At 37.2% G+C, this 20,065-nt stretch overlaps 1 protein-coding gene across 1 annotated transcript in view; it reads left to right on the top strand.

Moving 5' to 3' along the window:
• LOC306864999 (cadherin-7-like) overlaps positions 1 to 19,861 on the top strand; it is a gene marked incomplete at both ends in the record, with an annotated part of 126,471 nt that extends 106,610 nt beyond the window's left edge. The window contains 3 exons of the mRNA XM_079409331.1: positions 2,730 to 2,847; positions 4,049 to 4,300; positions 19,344 to 19,861. Coding sequence (XP_079265457.1) covers positions 2,730 to 2,847; positions 4,049 to 4,300; positions 19,344 to 19,861 — 888 coding nt within the window. The remainder of the gene's footprint in view (positions 1 to 2,729; positions 2,848 to 4,048; positions 4,301 to 19,343) is intronic.
• Between the last annotated feature and the right edge of the window lie 204 nt (positions 19,862 to 20,065).

Genomic DNA, 20,065 nt, shown 5'->3' with positions numbered 1-20,065 from the left:
CAATCAGTGAATGGGGATGATTAGGAGGCCATGATGATTGACAGAGGCCAATGGGAAAATTTGGCCAGGATGCTGGGGTAACACCCTACTCTTTTTCGAAGGACATCTTGGGATTTTTAATGGCCACAGAGAGTCAGGACCTCGGTTTAACGTCTCATCCGAAAGACAGTGCTTTTTACAGTATAATGTCCCCATCACTATACTGGGACCACACACAGACCACAGGGTGAGCACTACCTGCTGGTCTCACTAACACCCCTTCCAGCAGCAACCTAGTTTTCCCAGGAGGTCTCCCATCCAGGTACTGAACAGGCTCAGCCCTGCTTAGCTTCAGTGGGCAACCAGTCTTGGGCTACAGGGTGATACGGCTGCTACATCATGGCCCACTCTAACAATCATCAATGCTCCAATGCTTCATTGGCTTTGCCAACTTTTCCTGTAGATTCATTCATAACTCCAGCACCCTGACTGCATCACTGATATCCCTCAGATTTAAGAGCAAGTCTGTCCTGGTCTCCAGAAGCCACCTTAGCCTTTTAGCGATTTAAGGAGCGAGAGCAAGATTTTCTTAATAGAATGAGTTCACCATTTCCTGTCATCCAAGGACCAAGAACATGAAAGCAGATGCCCTTTCCTGTCTCTTTCCTCCTAAGTAAACCTCAGAGGATCCCAAAACCATAATCACTTTGGAGCTCGTGGTTAGTCCCATCCAATGTTCACGTTACATCAAGCTCTTTTTCATTAGAGATCAAGGAGAATTTGATTGCTCTTGATTTGACACCCTGAAAATTAAAAGACATTGTTTCACAATACTACAGCATCAATCAAACTCTAAAAACTGTTAATTATAAGGGTGTCACTTTAGGACAGTTCTATTATGCTAAGTGTTTCCAGCTCCTTTCACAGAACAGACGAGAGCCAGGCCATCAACACTCAACATCTCTCAGTAAATAATGTATTTATAACAAGAAAGAGAGGCTTTCTATGGGCTTGGTAATTTTTAAATGACTAATTTATGTAATATTACAAAAAGTTTATCACTGAGTAACAATGCGCGCACACACACACACACACACACACCTACATGCACGCCTGCATGCTTGGTCATCTAAAGGAACATTACTTTGACACTTTGACTCTAGGCTTAAAAGAACTTGGAAAAATGCATGGAAAATATGCCTTTAATGAGTTCCTTTAAATGCCATAAACAAAGGAACACCAAAGTATACCCTATTTGTGGAGAGTTTCACTCTTCTTGCCAGCCTTAGCTTATGGACACAGTTATTAAAGCTTTATACTGTGTCCTAATATGACGCAGCGACAGGCGATAAAAGGTTAGGGTTTAGGTTTACTCTTTTCCATGTTAATCTAATGCTGTTCCCTTTATTAGTCCACTAATATAGTCCAGTTGAAGGAGTGAATGTGAATTCGGGCACTGAGTGAGCAGAAATGACTGCCGCTGTTGCATAGTTAGTACTTGCTGTTTAAAAATCATTACAAAAAATAGCAAACTGGCAATTCCAGTTGTAATGGAAAGATTTATCTTGAACTCTGTAACTAGCATTTATAAACTTGAATAAACTATTTAATAATCGGTTGAAAAGAAATGTATGCATGTATGATATTATGCTGTCCCCACATTGGACAAGCGGTTTGAAAAATGTATGGATAATTCAGCAGTGGGCGCCATCTTCTGGCGAGACACAGGAATTAATTTAGAATGACCCTGGTAGTGCATTATGGGGGATGTTAAAATTGTCTAATGGGAGTTTGAATATTATTTTACATGACCTTTATAGCCAAACTGAAAGCAACTATAGTTAACTTATAATTAAATGAAACATGCACATTAAAGTTGTGAACTCATTGTGAACCAACAAGTGTATTCCATAAAAAGATTTACATACTCAAGTATGTACTTTCAATAATGGTAAAAAGGTTTAATATTTATGAACTAAATAATAAACTTTTGTTTGGTTGGGAGTGCAGTGCACTTACAGAGAGAACCCACCCACATGCGCTTTGGATTGCCTGTGATATTTGATTGATTTTGTAGCGTCGCATTGCAGTGTCGTGTTTGGTATGGACAGACAAATTGCTAGTCGCCGGTTAGGACACAGCGTTACGAGTTCATGTTTTTCTGTTCAACTGAAGCTTTTAAAATTGTTTGTACATTCATGTCAGATTTAATTAGCTTCTCAGCTACCCCTGTTCACGTGTATATTCATTCATTTATCTGTTATTTATTTTTAGCAGACTGAGTCTTTCCTGCCATTCAGAAGTATAGTCCTGCAATGACACACATCCTATAATTTGTAGAGCATTATCTAGATCAAATGCCAAGTTGGCTGAATCATGTATCCCATTTGAGGGAGAACAATGTCCTCATGAGTTAATTACACAGTATTGATTCTTGTCTCAGACATAAAGATTTAAATCTGCTTAAAAAGCTGCTTCTCCTTCTGAGATCAGCCTTAAATGTCCTGCCAAATAACCCCTTACTTTTAGTTTGAATGATAAACGATGACACAAAACCTAAAAACCCCAAACTGACCTCCTGAAAATGACATTAAATTCTGTGATACGGCACAATAAACTGTAAATTACTTACTTTTTTATTTTCTCTGAAAACATTCTATTAACTAACATCGATCATTTTAACACTCAACATTGAAAGTGTCAGCTGTATGTTTTGACAAGCTCTTTTTGTTTTCTTGGGCTGGTGACAGGTCATTCAGACGATCAGTGCTGTGGATAAAGACGAGCCTCTCAGCGGTCATCGTTTCTATTTCTCTCTCGCTTTCTCTGCTGCCAATAATAACAACTTCACCCTCAGAGATAATAAAGGTAAACTCTGAAAACCATGAGAGAATTACAAGTGCTGTTTGTATAATGCATTTGTGACCAAAACATGCAATGTTTCAAATGCTGACTTTTTCATGGCTGCTACAGCAATACCAAACAGAATTGCAGATGGGCTGTTTGTTCAAGGGTGTTTTCTCTTTGCAATTCTGTTTGCTGATGCAAAAAATAAGCTAGTCATCTTTACTACAGCTTTATGTCAACTGTATTTTAATTCAAACTTTGCTTATGAACAGTTTAAATAGGAACCAAACGATTCTAATTCTAAATAGTTTTCATCTATCCTAAATTTCCATTTTAGGTTTTATAGTTCTGATTTATTTTTATATATAGGTGTACTGAAATCTGCAGTTAGATAATGTACAAAACTTTAGGATATTGGTTAATTTAAGAGCTGAGGTCAATTGTCAAGTAAAGCTAAAACTCTTATTGCAGCCCTGCAGATTCATACCTACTAATATAATTTAGCTGGTACAGAGAGACACAGGCAGAAGATTTGTAGAACACAGAAGGTGAGATTTTCAATAATGTATTTAGTCACTCTTTTCTGTGGAATTACAATATTTTTCATGGAATGTGGCCAAACAGAGCAAAACCGAAGTTGTTATTCAGTGAATCAATTCTATAATTGAGCAAATCCATAGACAAGTCAACCCGACCTGTTTTTAAAACAGTATCTGCCTATTAACTGAAAAGATTAATGTAGCATGTATGGATGGTTTTTGATATTTTTAATGGGCATTTTGGACCTCGACAGCCCCAGTCCTGAATCTTTTTATTTATTTATTTTTAAATTATTATTATATGGAAAAATGTGGCCAGGATATTAATTATATTCAGTCTATTAAAGGTAAATTTGCAGATAAATGGTGCAAAAAGGTGCTTTTGGCATCTGTATAGAAGAGTGAGAATGTCTTATGTTTGCTTATGTTTTCTCTATACATATTGTCCTTCCTTTTTATGATGCAAGTACTTTTTTTCCATCTTTCATCTCTTCATGTGTATATCAATACATCCATCCAGCCATCCCTTCATTCAGGAATTTATTTAACTCTCAATCCTGGGTTTGGTGTCAGGCGACCAATTTTGATCTAATCTAATCCTCTTGACATTTGAATGCATTCTAACAGCTAGTTTCACTGTGCACGTTCTAAACCCTGACATTAGGCCTTTCCTCTCACCTCAGATAACACGGCATCAGTACTGACGAAGCGTGCTGGTTTCCGGCGGCAGGAGCAGTCGCTGTATCTGTTACCAGTGTTGATTGTGGACAGTGGCAGTCCAGCCTTGAGCAGCACTAACACTCTTTCTGTGCAAGTGTGTGACTGCGGTGTGAACGGCATTCCTCAGGCGTGTGGCGCCGTGGCTTTCTCTCTTCCCGTGGGTCTCAGCACTGGAGCTCTGCTTGCTATACTGGGCTGCATCATCACTCTTCTGGGTAAGACTGTAATGGCACAAAATCAAGCAGTGTAGAAACTGATTGTACAAGAAAAGGGAGGGCAGCTGTCCAAAACATGATACATCTCTTTACTGCTGTTGAGTTGATCTTTGTGATATCTTTGTTTTACCCACTGCTGCTGCATCCTGGGTCCTAAGGAATTTTTATGACGGTCACATGCCAAAACCTTAGGAATTAGCCTCTAGATGGGAGAAGGGCAGAAACTGCATTTTGACCAATGTGAAGTCCTGTCCTTTCTCAGCTTCGTACCAGAATTATTCTTCTTGCCCTCCAAGAGGTGTCTGGCCAGTATCCTAGTATATTTTTCTGATGGCGTTGAGCAGTCTGCTTATGTTAGTCCACCATGATTGAAATCAAAATGTAGCAAACCTTTGTCCACTGTTGTGGTCAGAGAGGGGATTAAACTAGGCCCTGGAATATGCCATTCACCACATTAGTTGTCAAAAAGCGTTAATGAAAACATGATCAGTAGTCCTGAATTAATAAAACTGGCTATTGAAATGTCCAATATATATATATATACACACACACACACACACACACAATCACATTTAATTTGACTTTTGTTTTTACTACATTGCATATACTGTACATAGTACAAAAATGTGACCATTCAAAATAGACACCAAAGGCCAGATTTTATTCCAGTTTGTCTAGTAAAATCCACCATTCGCTGTCATGTTAGCCAGCACCAAAATTTCTTGTTGAGAAATCTGTTGCAGATACAATCCATTCAACTCCATATTCCTCATCCTGGATTGACTCAGAAATAGTGAAGAGTGCAACAGGTCAATTCAATTTAAGTCTATCAGTGTTACAGTAGCCATATTCTGTGAGCATTTCTATCTTATTTTAGCCTGTCAAAATTATTGATTAGTTATAGGTTGTTTTCTGTGTTTTGGCTCTAGTTGCACTAATAATGTGTGTGGGGGGCGAAATGTCCTTAGCCTCACTTCATTTTAATTATGTACACATGACAGAAGGAGAGACACGAGGCCTGAACATTTACCCAATTCTTATTGATTGCACATGATGGATCATTTGCACAATTTAATTACAGCAATAAAGTAAAAAATGTATAATGGACACAAATGAAGACAAGGCAAGAGTCTGCAAAATCAGTGTCAATGGAGAGTTTTTACACAATTTTAAATTTAATGAACAAGGTAATAAATGATGACTGTAGAAGATTAACTGATGGATACAGTGATGATTACACCATAGTTTAAAAAATATATATATATATCCATAGTCTTCATACTTGAGCTCATATGTGACATCCTGCACCTTAAACCTTCAACGCGCTCAAGTGTTTGTGAATGCATTCAAGTCAAGTCACCTTCATTTATACTGGATCCCGGTGACCGCAGTGACCATCTGATCTGGATACAGACTGGATCTAGTGGCTACGGTGACCTCACAATTAGAACAAAACAGACTAATGTTAGCGTAGATGCCATTCTTCTATGTAACAAGTACATCTGGCATTATGGGAAGTGTTCCTGGTTCCGGTTGACCTAATTAATGCAGCCTAACAATCCTTTAACGGATTTGCATAATATAAATGTGTTAGTGTGTTATGTGTAAACCAGGTTAAAGAGATGGGTTTTTAATCTAGATTTAAACTGACAGAGTGTGTCTGCTTCCCAAACAGAGTTAGGTAGATTGTTGCAGAGTTTGGGAGCTAAATAGGAAAAGGATCTGCTGCACACAGTTGATTTTGATATTCTAGGCATTATCAAATTGTTTTAGAACACAGCGAACGTGAAGGACAATAATGCGATACGAGCTCGCTCAGGTATTGAGGAGCTAAACCATTCAGGACTTGAGAAGTAATTAGCAAGATTTTAAAATCGGTAGTATGTTTAATAGGGAGCCAGTGCAGTGTTGACAGAACCGGGCTAATATGGTTGTGCTTCTTGGTTCTAGTAAGAACTCTAGCTGCTGCATTTTGGACCATCTGGAGTTTGTTTATTAAGTGTGCAGAACAACCTCCAAAATAAAGCATTACAATAATCTAACCTCAAGGTCATGAACGCACGAATTAACATTTCTCCATTTGACATTGAGAGCATAGGTCCTAATGATGGAAAATGGAAATGGAATGTGGGAAAAGTGGTTTTACAAATGCAAGGTTTTCAAAGGAACAATTGCTATCAAATAGCACACCTAGGTTCCTAACTGATGATGAAGAATTGACAGAGAAGCCATCAAGTGTTAAGGCCTTTTCACACTGAACGCAAAAATTTGGTGCGAATGTTCGGCTCTTTTGAATTGAAACAATAGATCCCTATGTGGCTATTCACACCAGGCGTGATCATTGGTGGTGTGAAAAAGTTTTTTTTTTTTTTTTTTTCTTTGAGTGTCGAGTTTTGTTATCATTGGTATCTGAGAACAGATTTATTCTCACATTGTTCTTTATATATGTAACCCTTGGCTTAAAATATAAAAAAGAAACCCGACTACGCCACCTAGGTTAGCACCCAGGAAAATAATAAAATAAACAGTTACCCCAAAAATATGAAACCCAAAAGTTACAACAATATGAAGGACCCTGCTGGTTCGGGTTGGATCAAAGACAGAGACGTGACTTACCAAAAATAACACGTTTAAATCACACCAAGGGATGAATCATAAATCAAAAAGAATATTCAAATTTAAAAAGTCTCATCAACAGTTTACCATTTAAATACCCACAGTTAAAAAGAGACCATAACAGACCCTGCTTTCACAGAAGGGACAAACCCCACAGCAAAACAGTGCCTACAAATTCATAAAGCAAGTGACAAAGATAACAAAAAAAAAAAAACACACTCCCCTTCTGTTAAGCTTCAGTATTACGGCTCAACCGGCATTCACCTGTGGATATTTATACATGTTTAAAAATCAAGCATACTGTTCTAACTAAACAGGATACACAGATTACTTTAATAAACTTACATAAAAAAGACAAACATATCCAGAATTTCCTCGCATTATCACACAAATCAATTGGACAAAATAATCTTATGGAACCTCGGTGGAGCACGATGCTTCACCGTGACGATCACGCTGTCAGCGGTGCACACCAGGCCGCGGAACAGAATGTAAGGTAACACTTTAGAATACTGATCCTTTGTTAATGAATAACTACACAGGAACAAGTCACTAATGCACTGTTAACATTGTAATAACTACTATTACCTAACAAGAAACTATGATTATTGATTTAGTAAGTAATAGCGCTCAGTTGAAACTGGTAGTTCACTATTAGCTAATCAATAACTACTATTTTTTTATATATCCTGGAGAACTACTAAGAACTACTGTATACAGGTTCATAATTAATGTGAATTATGCATAATTTACAATTAATTCTAAAATGAAGATGATGGTAACCCACTAGTAATGACTCAAGATTTATCTAATTCTTTTAAAGGAACTACTAACTACTTGGGTCAGTATTCTAAAGTGAAAAGCATCATAACTCCCCAATACTGACTGACATGATTTAAAGCGTTTGAGATATAGGTGAGGTTTTGGATTGTAATGACTCAAGTGTTACTACATCCTTCTGAAGAAATTACTAATTATTTGGATCAGTATTCTAAAGTGAAGATCACGGTAACCCACTAGTAATGATTTAAGTGTTACCAAATCTAGCAAACTGAATTACTAACAAAAACCTTAAAAGTTTACAATGACTTCAGTAATTACTAGGGAGTTATCACAATCTTCACTTTAGAATACTGATCCAAAAAACTAGTAATTCCTTTAGAAGGATGTAGTAACACCTGAATAATTACTATCCGATGCTTCACAACACTCTCAAACGCTTACAATGATTTCAGTCGTTACTAGGGAGTTATCATGATCTTCACTTTAGAATACTGATCCAAATAATTAGTCATTCCTTCTGAAGAATTTGGTAATACTTGAGTCATTACTAGTGGGTTACCATGACCGTTACTTTAGAATTAATTATTCATTATGTATTATTCATTAATTATGAACCTGTATACAATAGTTCTTAGTAGTTCTTAGGGAGGTATGAAAAAATAATAGTTACTGATTAGCTAATAGTGAACTACCACATTCGACTAAGCTCTATTACTTACTAATTCATTCATCAGAGTTTCTTGTTAGTTACTAATAGTTACTAGAGTGCTAATATTACATTGCTCATGTGTTCTTGTGTAGTTATTCATTAATGATGGAACAGTATTCTAAAGTGTTACCGAATGTAACAATATACAGCACAGCAATATGAAATATGTAAAACACCAATTAAAAACAACATTAAATGAAACCGGTACGAACAACGGCCATTAATACAGGGACAAGAAAACAACAGCTAGCGTTCTCAGGCCACACCTAAAACACAAATATAAAAACAAATAAAAAATTTCAATAATGAATTCCCCCTTTTAAAACCCAAAATAAACTTCTTACCTCCGAGAAGAAATTGATAAGCTACAGCAGACTCTACACGAACTGCGCTTGCCACTCCACACACACACTCTCCTAATGGTAAACATCTTTAGACAGTGATGGCTTACGAAAAAGACTAATAAAAAACAGGCGACAACTCACCAAGGACAGGATCGACAAAGACTATAACTGACCACAGAGTATGAAGACACGGTAGAGAAGTCACACACAAGCTTTACCCAAGATCTTTTAAAACAACGTAGATCAATCAGCTTCAATCAATGAGCCACACAGGTGTGCTCAATGATACTACGCAACGGCGCCAGTGGGAGTGTCTTGCCATTGGGGATATACCCAAACATTACGAAAAGATTAAGAAACTAAACCTGCCACATATAGAATATCCTTTATATTAATTCTCCACTGAATTATGTTATCTGAAGACCACTGTCGGTTTTCTTCCACGTGCGCGAGTGTTATGAGTCAGAGCGCATTTACTCAAGATCTGTCAATCATGGGATAATATCTCCTGCCATTATGTATGAAAAAAAATGAGAGAAACATTTTTCTATATATGAAATACAAAAGCAAATAGACATGATTATGATTATATATTTTCTGTATGTGTTTTATGCAGCTCATGGTATTTTTATAAAAATAAAGACTGTTCATGACAAATGCTAAGCAGGTGAGACATTCAATCCATTATAAAACTTATTACAGAGAGTGCATGTCTGCCTAGTATAGAATAAAGTACACCTTAGATATCGGAAGTTATTACAAGCACTTGATGATGGTTTAAAGTGGGTTTTAGGCAAAAAACATAAATAATCTCATGCATATTCAAATTTAGCTTTATGCTAATTGTACCTCTATTTATATTTTAAGATGTATTCTTGTAAGCATTTTAGTTTGTGTTTCTGGTGTAGAACCAAATTTTATTTATCTTAATTTAATTATGTATATTGAGCAGCAGACGATGTACGAGATACATATGTGAGGAAAAAATGCATTGCTGGTAGGCTTCACCTAGCGTGCAGGAATGTATTAGCATGAGGCGATCAAACGTTTCGCACTTTGTGTGAAAGCACCATTCATTGGCGATTCGCCTCGCTTTTTCGCATCGCGCTCAGTGTGAAACATGCATTCCTTACTATCTAGAAGCTTCACAGTTTCCCCTAAAATATTACAGTGAAATATTGCTTTCACTGAGCAATGTTTCACTCTCCCTGCTGGGACAATGATGGATGGTGGATCATTAGGCCTTTGTTGGCTGACATTTGGCTGTTGATTATTTTCAGCTGTAATGTATGAGAAGGGATGTGGCAGAATGAGTGAAATGACAAGGAATGTTTCTATAAAAATTCCACAAGCTTTTACTAATTTCTCATTGTCTCTAAAATGCAATGAAATCATTTTGTTTCCACTGAGAAAAAAATATATATATTTATGCTTTAGTGCTGTTTGAATTTCTTATGCGTAAATCATGTGTAAGTTATTGGTCAAAATAAGCTCTGGACCTTACTTCATGTTGCAGGTGAAAACTCTTGCTGCACAAGGCTAGTAAATACCAGTGTGCTGCTACTGCGTATCTAAAGCACAATTTCACACTTTCATTTGGTGTACTCTTAATTCCAGTAATAATGAAGTACTTTGAAAGACTGATTCTCTCACTCATTAAGACTGCTATCCCTGTTTCTCTGGACCCGCATCAATTCGCATATAGCGCCAACAGATCTACAGAGGATGCCATCTTATTGACTGTTCACTCTGTCTTGTCCCATTTGGACAGACATGGTACATATACGGGAATGTTATTTATCGATTTTAGCTCTGCTTTTAATACTGTCATTCCCAGCATGTTCATTCTTTATTCCCTCTTTACACATGATTGTGCTCCTGCATCTCCTGATAACCGTATTGTTAAATTTGCAGATGACACAACAGTGATGGGTTTGATCAGTAGCAACAACGAATCAGCCTACAGAGGGGAGATAGAGAACTTAGTAAGCTGGTGCTCTAGGAACAATTTGACCCTCAATACAGAGAAGGCCAAGGAGTTAATTGTCAACTTTGGGAGAGCACAGCAGCTGGAATATTCTCCAGTGTTTATTAATGGGGACCGAGTGGACATACATCTCAGAGGAAATTACTTGGTCCACAAATATCATGGCATTGGTAAAGAAAGCATAACAAAGGCTGTTTTCCTTAAGGACATTAAGGAAAGCTTGTTTGCCTCAACAGATGCTGATTACTTTTTATCGGTGTACTATAGAGTGCATTCTAACATATTGCATTTCTGTATGGTTTTCTAGTTGTACAGTAAATAAGAAAGCACTCCAGAGGGTTAATTGGAGTTGCACAGAGGATAATTGGAGTTGAACTACCAGCATTAGAAGATATCTATAGGTCACGATGTTTAGCATAGGCTATCAGCATTTGTAAGGACTCTACACATCCATGCCACTACATGTTTGAACCTCTGCCGTCTGGTCGGCGCTACAGGACATTGTATGCCCGTATTTCTCATTTGAGGAACAGTTTTATTCCCAGAGCCATTAATGCTCTGAATCAAACTAATAAATTAGTTTAGTGGTGGATTAGTGATTCAGTAAGATTAGGGGGGCATTGTTTTTATAGTACTGTTTATTAAGTGTGTTATGTATAATTATACATTAATGTTACTTTTATTTATTTATTTTGATCAGTTTTAATTGAATTTTGTGTGGATTTTGCATGTGAAATTTTGTTGGTAGACACAATGAAAGTTGTATGCATACAATAAAAATAAAGAAATTAAATTCAGTTCAATTCAATGCAAAATCATTTATGTAGAGAAATGTAAATAAATTGTACTATAGTTTATTGTGCACGCAGATTAGGCTATATTTTAAGTTGTTACATGAAATCAACTAGCTTATAAGGAGTTTATCTCTCTATATACTTTAGACATGTAGAACATATCAGTGTTTCTGCATCAATGTATGTAATGTGTGCTGTAGGTGTGAAACTTTTAGGAATCTTATCCCCAGTAAACGATATTTAAACGGTCTCCTTACAACCTGCTCAAGATCGAATTCATAATGGGCTCATGTATTACTCACACTGTGAGGATCGCAGTATGAGGATCGGTTGAGTTTATAATGACCCACTGCGCAAAGACACGTCCAAACGACGTCTTTTGTACGTCATTTTTGAATGTCCAATTTTGGTCCCCTGAAGGTGCAGACTGTGATGCCAGATGACGTCTTTTTTCCAACGTCTACTGAACGTCCAATATTGACGTCCACAGGACCTCTGTATAAGGGCTAAATGTAGGCCAAATGTGGTCGTTGTGGATGTCTTTTCTACATAAAACTAAAACTCATTTTAGACATCAATTTATACTGCTTATATGCTATGTACATAACTGTAGTCCCATTTCAGAAGGTGGCATACTGTTCAAGTTCATTTTCCTATAGCTTCATTTGATGGTCTCAGCAGCACATGATAAATGGAAAAGCATACAAAGGTGTAGTGCACGTCCAATTCAATCCTGCTGCTGAGCCAAACGAAGCTACAGGAAAAAGGTCCTTCACCTTCTGGAAACATGGGACTACAGTTATAAACAGGTTTACAAATAAATCACAACTCAATTACCACTCACTTATTTCCATCTTTATTGTTTTTAACTGGCACAAACGTCACTAATAAGCTTTTGACTAGTTAAATTTCCTGCCAACTACCATTAAAATCAAGGAAAATAACTTAATGGCTTGCATACATCAATTCAATGTTGTGCATCATAACCTAGAAACTTTGTAAAATCAACACAGATGGTACAAAAAAATAAAATAAAAATAAAAGTTTCACAGCCCACCTTGCGTGGGTCTATACCACAACAAATGTACAACAATAAAAAATAAAGTGTTTAACCAAATGTGTTTTGTGGTAAAATTGAACCATAAGCAACTATATTAAAACAGGAAAAGACACTGTACAAAAGATTCTCCACAAGGGATAATCAGTCCTGAGTGACTGCTGCGTGTCCTCCACCTCCAATTATTTGCGGTGCATGCTTCAGATGCTCTGAAGCAGTCATCCTTATGAAGTCCTCTGTTGCTGTGTCATCAAATTTCATGACTGCATCTGCACAAGTAGAAAAAGACAAATGATTAGAAATATGCAAAGGCAATCTGCAGAAATATGCAAAGGCAATCTGCAGTCATACACCAAGTCCCCATATTTGTAAGCAAAAATGTATTTACTATGCATCCACTACCAATACTGGATTAATACACCTCACCTCACATAAAACCACCTCACTAAATGTTAAAATTGCCATGGTAGACATTTAGCAGTGAATTTTAAATGTAAATGGGAAGGAAATGTTTTGTCCAATCAAGTCATTATTCAGACTGGCAGGAGCTAATTACCTTTCCTTGGTCAACATGAAATATGGGCTTACCTTTTACTGCTCTATAAACCTGTGTCTTCTCCAAAGATTTCTTGCCCTTTATCCCCTTCCGCTTCATATTTATTCCGCTTCATAGCTGGCTTATTTTGTTTACTAGGATGAGAGTTGCTGAAATCGCGTTTGGTCTCGTACTGTATCGTGTATCTTGTCAGTGTGTGCACTTGCTTGGCCATTTGTAGTTGATAAACAGGAAAGTGGGTCCAGCTGAATTGAAATGATCATTTGTTAGATTGGTATAATAAAGGTTATTATACCGCGGCAGCGGTCGCGGCAGTCGTCGTGTGAAGCCCTCTTAGTGTGAAGACCAAAGAGTGTAAAGACCATCGACTCTACCGTGCGACTCCACCGGGCAGGGACACCGGCAAGGGATAGTAGTAGCTTTTTATTTAATTTTTTCATTGATATGTTTATTATTGAAATGTTGTTGTTATATGCATGTGTTAATTTTATTTAATTTCTTTATTTTCTTAAATATGTGGGTAGATAGTATTTATAGAGTTGTAACTTTTTAGTTTTAGTTACTTTTTCTTATTTGTAAGTCGCTTTGGACAAAAGCGTCTGCTAAATGACAAAAGTAAAAGTAAGTAAGTATATTGAATTGCGCCATCAGGGCATTACTGAAGAGCCTAAAGAAAAATAAATTACATTTATAAATCAACAAATGATATATGTAGGAATAACATTACGCATCACATAAACCCTTTATACGACGTCCCTCATTTTAACCCTCTACAACAAATCTTGTCAAGAACAGCTGGTCTATAAGCTGACGATGCATTGTGTTGTGAACTTGAGTATTTAATTGAAAAATGCAAAAAAATAAATAAATTGATTTTCACCGTCATTGTGTATGGTGTACCAAGTATTGAGGTCTCGGTGTTAATTTGGGTAATAATTATATTGAGTGGACATATTTGAAAAGGATGACAAGCTGTCTACTTGCTTACTCATGTTTGCAAGTGAACCACATGTTTTAATAGCATGTTATTTTCCAGTGCTACATTAAGTACATTTTATAGTGACTGAGTGAAATGTAGCAGTGCAGTAAGAAGATCTAAAATAAGCTAAAATGTTATCGTTTCAACTCAATTAATTATATATTTTATATAAATGAGTTTAAATGTTAAGTTAACACAACTTGAAATTACTTAGTACATTATATCATATTGCATGTTTTAAGTAAAGAATTTTGAGTGAACTCAAATATTTAAGTTCATATAACAAAAATTATCTTTGTTATTTTACTTAAAATAAACAAGTTGGGTTTACTTAAAGTATGATCCAAAAATGGCGCATATATATTTTTAGTGAATCAAACACGTCAGTTTTACCAGTGCAGGGTCCTGTGATTTCCCTGATGAGGAAAACGCAGACGGAGTTGCAGAATATGGCAAATATTAGATTCAGTCATTTTTAAAACAAGTTATAACTCGTTTTAAAATACTAGTTCTTTGACTTGGAAGGGAATAGTCGTGTTGTTAATCACAGAGAGATGCAATGCTAATTGTAACTTAGCCACAGCAGATATAGTTAAGACAACAAAGCTAATTAAAACAGCTATCACTATAAATACATAAAATCTACTAAGCGAACCAAACTTACCTTCAACTGAGTAGAAAACGATGATTTGATGGATGCTGAACAAAGCCGAGCAGCCACTTGCTTCAGCAGTTCGCGCCGAATGCTTGTTGGCTCCGCCAATCAGAGTGGCATTTACTGGTTGGGTCATGATGACGTGATACCTTAGCCAATCAGAGTGGTGTTTACTTAATTTTCAAACCTACAGTGTTGTATTTGCCTGTTATGTTAAACATAAAGTCGGAGACGATATGACACAAACTGGTCCAGAGACAATTAAAATAAACAAGTAACGTTAAGTTAGAGGAAAAACAGTAAAATAAATGTACTCAATAAATAAATAATTAAATAACAAATAATGTTTCATCACAAATAACCTATATTGATATGCATTAACCATGTTGATAACAACAATGTTGATATTTGTCTTAAATAAAATAAAAATTACATTCATGTCAATTTCCTGCACATGTCTTAGACGTCCAAAAAAGTTACCTAGTCTGACATTCAAATGTTGAACTGCATATTGACGTCCAAATGGGGTCTCGGTTAGATGTCCAAATAGCGGACCTAGTTTGCACGTCGTGTAGAAGTGCAGAATTGGTCTTGGACCAACCGACGGACGCAATATAAACATAATCTGCACGTCCATCAGACGTCTAATGTTTAGTGGGGAGCTCACATTCTACTCACACTGTGAGGATCACAGTATGAGGATCGTTTGAGTTCATAATGAGCTCACGCATTATTTACACTGTGAGGATCACAGTATGAGGATAGTTTGAACTCACAATGAGCTCACATACTACTCATGGTGAGGATCACAGTATGAGGATCGTGTGATGTCACTGTGATCATAACATGATCTCACGTGTTGACTGGGAAAAGTACTGGATGGAACTTTTATTGCTCTTTGAACTTTATCCTCTCTCCCTTTAAACCAACAGAAAGTTCAATCACTGAATCTTTGAACGCTGATTAGTCAGCGTCCGTTTGAACTCTTTTGGATTGCATCAGTGAGCATTGAAACTGTTTGAATTGAATTGTTGAACGTTTGAACTGTAAGAAATAAGTGTGCTGCACAAATCTTCAAAAGTGAAGCCAGAACGTTTCGATGGCCCCCAGGTGGCTGTTCCCAGTATAGGTCATAAACCCCACCCTATCCATGTATTTTAATGGGATGTGAGACAAACTAAATTAAATTACATTTCAAATATATATATATATATTTATTTATTTATTTTTTTTTTTTTTTTTTCAAAGATGGTTCTTGTCATTTAATTTAGTTTTTATCATGCTGATGTAAGTTCAAGGTTTGGTTTTAGTTAGTTATGTGATGCATTAAAATCGGGAGTATGATGTCGTGATAGACAGCTGAGATTGATGGCTACTCTGAGCGAACCGGGGCTCCAAAGGACTTTTTTGGGATCTTCCGGAGCAGATTGGAGTTGTATTTACTGTATTTTAACATGAGCCTCTTGTACGGCAATCAGCAGACAAAAATGGGAGCAGTCAGTCTAATTAAAAAAGGGTCAGGGGCGTGTGCTTGCGATCGACTCTGCGGGAGTATGGGCGGGACATGACTCCATTTTGTTCGTTACAGCACAGACTCGGGTCCCAAATCAGCGCAATACGGCCGTGCCTTATTGGGACATTGAATCAGAATCAGAATTAGCTTTATTGGCCAAGTATGTTTACACATACAAGGAATTTGTTTTAGTGACAGAAGCTCCACAGTGCAACAGAAAGACAGCAACAGGACAGGAGACAATAGAAGATAATAAAGGAGACAATAAAGAATAATACAAATATCCAAATAGGCAATGTACAAAACAGCAAAAACACAATATATAATATACATTTACATTTATGCATTTAGCAGACGCTTTTATCCAAAGCGACTTACATTGCATTCAAGTTACAGTTTTTTTTTTTTTTTTTACATTTTATCAGCTCTTGCTTTCCCTGGGAAACGAACCCATGCCCTTGGCATTGCTAGCGCCATGCTCTCCTATTTGAGCTATAGGAAAGCCTGTAATATAGACAATTATGTGTGTACAGGTTTGATATGTACAAATTTGAAATGAAAAAAATTAGATAAAAAAGTAAGCAAGTGTGGTGAATAAATAATAGAGTTGTGTGTTCCGTACACTCACGAGAATGAACGAGCAGAACTCCCGCGGCGAATAGAACAGCTTGCAGTTAATGAAGAGCGTTTCTAGATCTGAACAGCACATCTTCTTTAACACAGTTACATCTGTACACCACCTCTCATTGATGTAAAAGCATGTCCCGCCGCCGCGCGATTTCCCTGTTGATTCCGTGTCGCAATTTGCTCTGATCAGCTGGAAACTAGGCAGATGTAACATGCTGTCCGGTATGTCACCATTTAACCAGGTTTCCGTGAAACACAGAGCAGCAGAGTTAGAAAAATCCTTGTTTTTCCGGGAGAGCAGAAGGAGTTCGTCCGTTTTTTGGGTAGAGAGCGGAGATTTGCCAGATGGATGCTAGGCAACGGCATTCGAAATCCGCGCTGACGAAGCTTCATGAGCGCGCTGTGAAGCTGGTGGCTTCATTTTTGGTGGCTTAATTTTTCTTTAATGGAAGAGAGTGAAGGTGCGTCATCCATCTTTTTTACAGTCTATGGTTAGAACTGAGATACCGATAGTTTGAACTGTTCGAATTGAGTCCATACAAAGATGGTTTAATGAAACGATTGTTATGCCAGTTTTACTTTACCCAATTATGCTGTTCAAGGATTATTTTCAGGGTAGAAAAGGTACCTCTAGAAATAGTTATGTAAAGACTTTTTTGATTGTGTTTTGAACTGACATTTGAGTGTATGTACATGTGAGATTTTTTTAATGTTTTGTGAATTTTGTGCTTTTCAAAGTTCAAATTACTTATTGTTTTTGTGTGCATTAAAAGGAGAGCAAATTGGAATAATACCCCAACCAACTAAAATTGTTTTATTGTTGTTTGTTTTGTTCTTTGTTGTCTTTGGCTCAAAGGGGTTGAAACAAAAAATGTTGAGAATGTTGAAGATCTTGATGAAGATGTTTATTGTAGCATAGCAGTGACAAAGTACATGTAGTACCTTTGGTTCAATGGAGTTAGAATGAAACCTGAATATATCTAAGCTCAAAGCTTTATACATTTACAGTTTACTATCGTTAATGGAAATGAAGTTCCTCCTGTTGTAACAGCTGTGTTCTGTATGTTAATGAAGTTCTGACACCCCATTGTCTGAGATGGTTCTCAGTGTTCCGCACCCATTCCCATTCTACAATTGGTCACGATTTGTTCAGGATGTCATCATCCCAAATAGTGCAGAATCAACATAAATGTTACCTTGCTTCTTCTCTAGAATATTTAATACATTTATAAGTTGTCACCCCAGACCCAGTCAGTTTGCTACACAGCATTCACATGCATATGAATGGAAGTGAAGTAAACAAGCATTTTCCTGTTTCTTCTTGACATAGGATGCGTTCTACTTTTTGCCAAAAGCAAAGAGACATTTTTTTCCTGTGCCTCTTGTTTTTCATGCAAAAGAAAATCAAGTTCTTTATTTTCCTGCAACGCAAAGTGGGTTTCAAGTCAGGCTCTTCCGATCATTGAAGCAGAATTGACCAAGCATTGAATTGATCACAGACTAATAGGGAACGTGAGCTGGGTTTAGAGGGAGACAGCTTAGTTTTACTCTGCTCAGTATGAGAGGAACATACATTTTGTACATGTGCTTGGCTGAGGAGCCACTGGTACAAAGCTACCATTGGTGGAATTATGACTGAACACCTCAAAGTCAGAATCTCCCCCAAAAAATATAATGATACAGAGCGTTATTGTTTTCTCTCACTCAACGATCACCCTGTGCAGGGTTTCTCTCATGGGTGTGTGAGTTCACACTGCACGATTTAAGCCACGATTTTCACTCACCGACAGGTTTTGAAAAATCGCAGACAAACGCCTGAAATCAGAGGCAAATCTGTGCTCGTTCATGCTTATCACGCAGTGTGAATAATCAAAGACGTGATCTGAGAGAATCGCCAATGTGTCGGTGCCTGTGAAATATTTGGGATGTTAAATATCTGGACCTGTCTGTGATTCAAAATCCTGCTGTGTGAAATGAGTTCTGACTGAAAAATACAAAGTTAAGTTCATCACAAGTACAGAGGGCATAAAAATCTACACACCCCATTAAAATTCTAGTTTTCTGAGACGTATAAATAGATCCAATTAAAATCTTGTCAGATCTTTTTTCCACATTTAATGTAATATTGGACTAACCCTAAACTTTAAAGGATAAGAAGAAGAAAAAAATCTGGTTTCACAAGTATGCATATCCCTCAACTATATTTGCTTGAAACACTTTTTTGTTTTAATACAGCAGCAAGCCTTTTCGAATAAAAGTCTATCAACTTGGCACTTGTTACCAAATATTTTTACTGGGCATCTTTATCCTACGAATAAGGGGGAAAATCCTAAATGTTTTATCACTGCAGTTGTGATCCCCTTCCATTGGTGCAACCATTGAACCTTCATTTCCAACATGCAGCATGTCTGTTTCTCTTCTAGTTCTGATTCTGTTGATCATGGCAATGCGACGCAGACGGAAAACACCTCTTTTCATCGAGGACGAGCGTGATGTGAGGGAGAATATTGTTCGGTATGATGATGAAGGAGGAGGTGAAGAAGATACGGAAGCTTTCGATATGGTCACCCTGCGTAATCTCAATATCATATGTGATTCAAAGGTCCAGGATGTCAGTCCAGAAACAGCCTCTGTCTACCCATACTCAGCTTCTGCTACCTCCAGGACATCTTATAAAACACTTCCTGACAACATTGTCTTTCAAGAGTTTATCTGGGACAGGCTGAAAGTGACTGATGTGGATCCCTCCGCACCACCATATGATTCACTGCAGACGTACGCGTTTGAGGGAAGTGGCTCCGTAGCAGAGTCTCTAAGCACGCTGGAATCACCCAGTTCAGATTCAGAGCAGAGTTATGACTACCTCAGCAACTGGGGGCCGCGCTTCAAAAAACTAGCAGACCTGTATGGAAATCTCGAAGGAAGCAGTATTTTCTCCTAGCCTTTCCTATTAAGAAGAACTTTGGCCTATAAACATCTATTTTTGCTCTAAATGTGTGCAAGGTGTAAGGTCTACATTTTGTTTGCTGGCTTCATCAGATTTGCCGAAACAAAATCATGGTACCAGAGTTTGATTTGGTAAGTGTACTGCAGGTTCCTCAGATCTGGCCACTGCCCTGAAGAGTTTAGTTCCAACCTTAATCAA

Source organism: Barbus barbus (genome assembly GCF_936440315.1).
Source record: "Barbus barbus genome assembly, chromosome: 46".
In the NCBI taxonomy this organism is placed as follows: domain Eukaryota; kingdom Metazoa; phylum Chordata; class Actinopteri; order Cypriniformes; family Cyprinidae; genus Barbus; species Barbus barbus.
This window is presented reverse-complemented; position numbering and strand designations above follow the sequence as displayed.